We start from the raw sequence: 8325 nt of genomic DNA on the forward strand, positions 1-8325 counted from the left end.
TACGCGCAACTTCGAGTGTTAAGGTATTAGTATCCCGTCTGTACATCGCGCGCGCGATTGCGGGGTGTCCTTGTCCATTGACTCATATTTAAATATTGACATAATTGATGCGCTTATTACAAAAATATCTAATTATCGAAATTGAGTTTATTTGAAAACATTAATGATTTTATAAGTTAATAACGCTTTAAGTTTGAAAACCGAATTTTGATAGTTAGGTTACTTTTGCGGTAAACGTTTCAATTTTTCATACAATGACAAAAATATCGCTTTTAAGCTTTGTCTTGTTTATTTGTGATTGTTTTTAATATTAGTATAATATTACGGAATATCAATGAATAAAAGTAAAATAAGAGAAATGATATTAATTTTAAAAATAATGAGATTTACAGGAAAAGTAAGATAATTAGAGATATGTGTAAGATTTGTTATACATATAACGAATACTGTGATATGTTATTTATTAATTACTTATGGCGAATCTGTTGTGGAGAAAAATCGATTGGTCATGAATACCAATTAATACCATTTCTCTTATCTTATTTGTATTCATTGATATTCCGTAATATTATAGTATTATACTGATATTAAAAACAATCATAAATAAATGAGACAAAGCTTAAGAGCGATGTTTTTGTCATTGTATGAAAAATTGAGACATTTACCGCAAAAGTAACTTATCAAAATTCGATTTTCAAACTTAAAGTGTTATTAACTTATAAAATCATCAATGTTTTCAAATAAGAAACTTAATTTCGGCAGTTAGACATTTTTGCGAGAAGCGCATCAATTATGTCAATATTTAAATGTAAATCAACGGACAAGGGCACCTCGCATTGCGCATGCGAATTACAGACGCCACAATTGGAGAACTTTAATCGTTTTATAATTTGAAAAGTATTATAGCCTCGACATTTTCGTATAAGAGTTTTCGTCTTAGAATGCTCCCCAGAATCTGTCAGTGAAAGAACGTACGACTTTTTTGGACACCCTGTATAGATATATATATATATACATATATATATTCCATTATTCTAGGCATGCAAATTTAGTAGTGAAGAAGTTCAAGCAAAAGTGGAAATTCTCCAAGAATTAATGTCAGTCAGAGCAGTGTGGCCACCCGTAGAGGAACTTCATCGTTTAGGTGGTATCACATTACTTTTGCAAATTATAGCTTTTGCTCGTGAATGGAATTACAGTGGACGGTAAGTGGATAATGAGATACTATTAACAAAAGTTATTAGATTTTTGTAATTTTGTGTTTTGAAATTTCATATATTATACAATATACAAATATAGAATTAATAATTTTAGAATTTCTAAATAATTGGTTTTTTAGGGTACACACTACTTCTAGTGCAGAAACGGTTAGATCATGTTTGGACGTTATCGCAATTTGTTCTGTTGTACCAAAAGTTATGTTGCTGCTATGTGAAAGAGTCGATATGCCAGATATGTCAATGACAATGGCGATTAATCTTTTACTAGCTGCAGCTGAATGTGAAATTATTGCAGATGCTGATGTACAAAGAGCAGCACTTAGAGCTGTAATTAATTGTGTATGTGCTCCTATAAATAGAGTACGTTTTTTTATATTATTCCTTTACGTGCGTGCACGTGTGTGCACGCGCGTATACACTTATTATTAAGGTATCTTAATTGATGATATTTAATAACATTTTAAGGTCGGAGGAAATGTAGCTAGATATTCTATAACTGGATCTGCTAAGAAAAAAGCAAATATTCATAATAGTGAAGAATTGATACAAAAAGTATGGGAAAGCGTTAGATCCAATAACGGAATAATGGTATGTATAAGGGTTTGTCGTAAATAATTATGTGGACATAATTTATATAAAATTATATTTCTCGTAATTGCAGGTATTACTGCAATTAATGATGGTGAAAACACCTATTACTGATGCCGATAGTATACGAGCGTTAGCGTGTCGTGCACTAGCTGGACTAGCACGTAGTGAGAAAGTTAGACAGATTATTAGCAAGTTACCAATGTTTACAAATGGGCAAATTCAATCGCTTATGAAAGATCCTATTTTACAAGAGAAACGGCAGGAACATGTTACTTTTCAAAAATATGCTCTTGAATTAATGGAAAGAGTATCTGGTAAAGCAAAACCGACAGGTGCAGAATATGAAATTTCCTTAGTCAGTTTACATAGGGTAAGCTACTTATACATATAAATTAACACATCTCAAAACACTTTTTTCAATTAGGAATTCTTTGATAATTTTGAAGTTAACTTATTTTTTGCACCTTTAGAAAACTACACATGCACACGCACATTTTTTTCTTTTTTATATGTTTATCTTTTCTTGTAACTGTACAATGTTTTTAAACAATAATTTTTTACAGGCTAATGTTGTAGCACAAACGAGAATACAATATAATGAACAACAACTTAATCAATTAATATATCATCATCTCATGTCAAAGGGTTTAATTGAGACGGCTAGTGTATTACACAGAGAAGCAAACTTGGAATCATCTACAATTATGAGATCTGCAACAACATATCAACCTTTTACATACCGAAATCCTGCAAGCGCAACTGTAAGTTGAAGCTATCGAGAGTAGGTCTTTTAAAATTGTCTAGATAAAAGATATATTTTGTTTGTATATATGTATATTCTTTTTAATAATTGTAAAATAATACGTAACATTTATATAAAATATGTTATAAAAATCAAAATGTCATTTTTTTTTAGCCAAGAAATAGTTTTTCTCCAGGTGCCCCTATTAATTTATATAATACCAGCAGATGTACACAAAGAGAAACTACTTGTAGAAATAATACTACTCCCACATCGTCATCTCGATTTATATCCCATACGGGTGGGTGCACTGGTTCACCATCTGTAAATAATAATATCCGATTAAAACTTGCAGATTGCCTAAATCAAAATGTTATTTCGAATAATGCAAATCAACCAATTAAACTACAAATTAATCAGAAGTAAGTTGTATTCTTCATTTAATACATTTATTTTTATCTTTCTTCAGTCAAATTTCTTTTTTTTTTTATATTTATTATTATGTTGTAGGAAATTAATGTCATCCGAAAAACAACCTCTAGTCATTCCAACAAATTATCAATCTATAATGCAGCCTCAATCAACTAGCTGTAGATCTTTACAGAAACAGATTTTTAGAGATCCTGGAAGTGGTGGAGGGCCTGGTGTGGCAACTTCCAATGTATCCGTTACTCTCGATTCTATTATTACAGAATATTTAACTAATCAACATGCTCTCTGTAAAAATCCTATGGTAACGTGTCCGCAATTCAATCTTTTTGAGTAAGTAATATTTTTCTTTAATAGATTAAAGGATTCCAGAAATAATCCACAATTGAAATGCCGTAGGCTAATGGGAATCAGCTTGGTAATTTTTGCGCAGAGTTTATAATTGTTACAATGTCTAACCACATACAAACTGCTCGCCGCAATTTTTTGGTTGGACATTGTAACAATTATAAACTCTGCGCAACAATTATCGCGCTGATTCCTATTAGCCTACAACATTTCAATTGTGTAATATTTTTCTATTTATAAATAAGATAGTTGTATAATGTTATTTCTGTTTTATTTTTATTTATTAACTTTAATTAATATTATAAACATTAATATTATTTATAATAATTAATATTATATTAATATTTTATAGACCACACAAATGTCCAGATCCATGTATAAAAAATTCTTCACCTACGAATGTAACAGTGAGATTAGCAAGACGAGCATTAGGAATGGATGGTAGAAGATTAGATAGAAGGCATATTTATAGCCGTTTTTGTCCTATAAAAACTTTTCGACCTACTGATGTAGGAGGAATATTTACTTGTTGTACTTTTTCGGTAAATTTTAATTCAAATTACTCTAGTTTTTGTAAATTATTGTTTTATATCTCTCTTAATTGTACTTTTGAATGCAGCCTTGCACACAATATCTCATTTTGGGCACCCAGACTGGAGACATCAAAATGTTCAATGTCCATACAGGAATGGAAGAAGCAACTTATCAATGTCATGAATCATATGTGTATCATATGGAATGTAATCAGCGTGGTAATCTTTTGTTGACCACTACTGCATGGAGAAGTCCTATGTCAGTACTCTGGGACATAGGGGCGTTCTTTGAAATGAAACTACCCTTAGAAAATGAAGATTATGTTGAATTTAGCAAGTTACAAGATAGAATAATTGGTACCCAAGGAGAAAGCGCAACGGTAAATACACAAATTTTATTGGCATTAAATTATATTAATTACATAATTGCATAATGAAAATGTCATTTAAGTTAATAACTAATAGTAGTGCTTTATATCTAATTTTATATCTAATTATATTTAATTGTACCATATTTTAAAAAATCTTAATAAAACTGTGTTTGACATACTTTCTATTATAGATATATGATATAGGAACTGGAAAATTATTAACAACCTTGACGCCATCTATCTCAAATCAATATACTAAAAATCGAGCAACTTTTAGTATGAATGATGAGTTAGTACTTAGCGATGGCATATTATGGGATGTTAATTCAGGCAAAGAAATTCATAAATTCGACAAATTGAATCAAATATTAAATGGGGTTTTTCATCCAAATGGGACTGAAGTTGTATCTAATACTGAAGTATGGGATTTGAGAACATTTCATTTACTTAAGACAGTTCCCACTCTTGATGAAATGGAAGTGATCTTCTCACCAGTCAACAATATTATATATGCAGTTGCATTAGATCAAGATAATGAAAATGATTCTCATTATGCGACATCTTTCAAGACTTTAGATGCTTTAGATTATAGTAATATTGGTAAGAAAAAAGTATATTATTATATGAAATAAAAAAAATAAGATTGACTAGATTTACTATTTTAGATTTAAACATGTTATTTAAAGATTTAAAGTTTTACTATTTAAAAGATAATAACGATATTTGATTTTAAATAATATAATCGATTATCTTGAAAAATAAATAAATCCGGGAAAAATTGTTTCAGATAAAAATTATATGGTCTGAAAAAGAATAAATAATAAAATCAGTTTTCGAAAATAATCGATTTTTCAAGATTACGTGAAAGTTATCACTGTTTTTAAAAATGGCATTTTATGATATTTTACATAATATGATCTTTTAATTATTCTGCAAATAAAAACATAAAAATCGAGAAACATTAATAGTATACTGGTATAACTTAATATAAATAAAATAATTTTAACTTTATTTTGGTACATTTTAATATGAAATATAAAATATCTTATAAATCATTCATTTTATAATATAACTATGTATATCTCAATATTTTTATGCAGCAAAAAATTATGCAATTTGTGATATATACATCTTTTGTAAGACAACTACGTGTTTTTTTATATCAATAGACTTATTTTATTATTTTGTGCATTAAAGTATAATTGCCAAAAAATGAATATTTTACGAAATATTTTATATACTTCATATCAAAATAAAGTATAAATTTAAATATAAAATATTTTGCAAACTATTGATTTTTTGATAACTTAATATTTTTATATGCAAGATAACTAAAAGAATCGAATAAAAAATTGTTTATGTATACAAATACAATTTAAAAAATGGTGGTAACTCACGTGATTTTAAAAAATTATTTTTTTAAATTTGATTTTATTTGTTCTTTTATACAATTTTGTTTGAAACATTTTTCCTGAAATTGCTTACTTTTCAAGATAATCGACTGTATTGACTTAAAATGAAACATTCTGTATCAAAATTTTATTTTATTATGTAAATAATTAATAGTATGGTTAATTTTATATATTAATATTTCAGCAACTTGTGATGTGAAAAGAGGAATTTATGGTCTTGCCTGCAATAAATTTGACACTCAGATTGCCATAGTAGAAAATATGGGTGAATTTTCTAGTATACAGGAATCATGCGTTAGATTATATGATGTGGGAAGACGAAGAGACGATGAGGATGAAGCTGAAGAGGATGATGAAGAAGACGATCTTGATGCCAGTGACGATGATGCGTCTGATAATGCAGATGGTAAGAATTAATATCACTAATACGTGGTCTATAATGGGTAGTATTAGCCATAAGCTGTAAGTCATAATCCTAATGCAGTGTCTACAATAGGAGGCGTAAGTTCTTAGTCGTAAGAAATTAATCAATAGTTAATTATTTTTCTCACATTCGACTGTGATTGGTCAATTTCTTACAACTGAAGACTTAAGATTCCTATTGTAGACGCTACATAAGAAATTGGACTAATAGACTGTCGAATGTGATGAAAATAATTGACTATGATTGGTTCATTTCTTACAGCTTACGGCTTACAGACTACTGCTACTGTTCATTGTAGACCATGTATAAAATCTTTAATCTTATTATCTTACAATTAATGTTCTTAAGGGGATTCTGGCGTGAAAACCGAACACGAGGTCGATAATACAGATTTTAATTCCAAACTAAAAATCTCGATCATAATGATATCTTTAATTCAATTTCTTATATTATCGTTTTGTCTCACTCAAACGCGTACATCTGTCTTTATCTATCATATTGAAGCACCATCTATTGCAAAATCTGACACTTATAGGTATCATTTTATTTGTTGCACGACAATTCTTTTTATGCCTGTTGATTTGCTATAGGACAGAGATTCTCGGATCTCTTTTTCCTGCAGCCAATCAACAGGCTTGAAAAGTTTATCGTATGATAAATGAAATAGTACCTTATTGCTATACATATTTACTGTTCTGCTTACCATTCTGCGTCTATACAATGCGAGTACACATGCATAAAATCAATTCAAGTGAATATTTTTTATTAGGTTCTCAACTTCTATAATTTAGTTCTTTCTTGATTTAGTCCAAACCCTACCAACTTTGCAATTCATACAAATAAGCTATACAACTTATATATTAAGCGAACGCTTTCATGAGCTAACATGCTGTACGTGCAAACAATGCAATATCAAGTAGTATTATATATAATTTTTTAATTTTTTTTTCGTTCTAAGCTTAAGTTATGTCTAGCGTAGTTTATTCGTGTATGTACTTTAAACGTGTAAAAGGGTTTTCAATTTTGTAAAATCAGAATTTGAAGAAATTCTAAAACTGTAACGTCGGTAATTCTTCGTCACGCCAGCTCTTAAGTATTATAAATCTTAAGTATTATAAATCTTAAGTATTATAAATTTTTATATATTTGCAAATTAAATTGTAATATATTCAAATATGAAAATATTTAAAATTTATTTGCATTTTGTGAAAATAGATGGTGATAATGCAGATGCTGGTGCAGAGGATGGTGATGATAACGATCAAAATGACAGAGAAAATAATGATGATGATGATGATGACGGTGATGATGAAGATGGTGGAGATGGAGATGATTCTGGTGACGATAGTGTGGATTATGATCCCAATGTCGACATTCACGATCTATCTGATGATTTTTCTTTGTCGGACATGGATGATTTGGAGATACTGTTTTCATGAATGTCATTAAGAGATATAATTTTGTGCATATACACTCACACACATGTGCATATACACACATATAATAAGTATTAAAAAGGAATTTTATTATGGTTATTAATTGGATATTCTAAATGTATATTTACAGCTAATTTTTTTCATTGTATTTTGGATATCTTTGGTTTTACACATATCTGTACTTTTCAAATTACAAATGATTGTAAATGATTATTATGAATCTTCTGTTTGATTATTAAATAAAAATGTTATATGTTTTTTCAACCATATGCGAAGTATTAATCTGTGATATACAAATATAAGTCTTCTAACTACTCAGCCAAGTGAGCCAAGAATTCCGCGTTGACGGTGTCGACACTATGTCACGGAAGAAATTGGAACTTTGTTTATTGTATTAGGTCCGTTCTGCAATACGTCATATATCGGTGTTATAAAAGTCGTAAAAGAATTCTACCAGAGAGAAGCATGAAAACCGTGAGTTTTCTTGTCTGAATAGGCTTTATTTTATGTGGATTTTACGCCTATTTATTGACACAGAGAAAGAGGATAATTTTCATCTATTTTTACAAGTTTTTTAAAGCGATCTCATTTCTTTTGTTTCATTCAAATTCTCTTTATTTAAAAATGGCACGCAAAAAACTTTTACGTATCATTTCTTGTTTATGACGTTACATCACGATTTCAATGGGAGCGTCCCGTTTGACCACGTCCCGATTGACCACAGCCACTCACAGCGGCCGATGCCTAGAGATTTTCCACTGTTCAAGCGCTGTGAGTGGCTGGTAGGTCAATCGGGACGTGGTTAATCGGGTATCACCC

The 8325-nt window shown here is 29.5% G+C and overlaps 1 protein-coding gene across 5 annotated transcripts in view; it reads left to right on the top strand.

The window, feature by feature from the left end:
- Positions 1–7775, top strand: part of LOC105461665 (protein mahjong) — a 19805-nt gene extending 12030 nt beyond the window's left edge. For all 5 annotated transcript variants that reach the window (XM_011708187.1, XM_011708173.1, XM_011708194.1 and 2 more), the window contains exons 5-16: positions 1039–1205; positions 1340–1580; positions 1686–1808; positions 1882–2181; positions 2375–2572; positions 2728–2975; positions 3064–3315; positions 3683–3872; positions 3950–4243; positions 4426–4834; positions 5831–6052; positions 7286–7775. In XM_011708187.1, coding sequence (XP_011706489.1) covers positions 1039–1205; positions 1340–1580; positions 1686–1808; positions 1882–2181; positions 2375–2572; positions 2728–2975; positions 3064–3315; positions 3683–3872; positions 3950–4243; positions 4426–4834; positions 5831–6052; positions 7286–7509 — 2868 coding nt within the window. In that variant the 3' untranslated portion in view covers positions 7510–7775. The remainder of the gene's footprint in view (positions 1–1038; positions 1206–1339; positions 1581–1685; positions 1809–1881; positions 2182–2374; positions 2573–2727; positions 2976–3063; positions 3316–3682; positions 3873–3949; positions 4244–4425; positions 4835–5830; positions 6053–7285) is intronic.
- The last annotated feature ends 550 nt before the right edge of the window (positions 7776–8325 follow it).

The sequence above is a fragment of the Wasmannia auropunctata genome, unplaced genomic scaffold, assembly GCF_000956235.1.
Source record: "Wasmannia auropunctata unplaced genomic scaffold, wasmannia.A_1.0 LD336099.1, whole genome shotgun sequence".
NCBI classification, from domain to species: domain Eukaryota; kingdom Metazoa; phylum Arthropoda; class Insecta; order Hymenoptera; family Formicidae; genus Wasmannia; species Wasmannia auropunctata.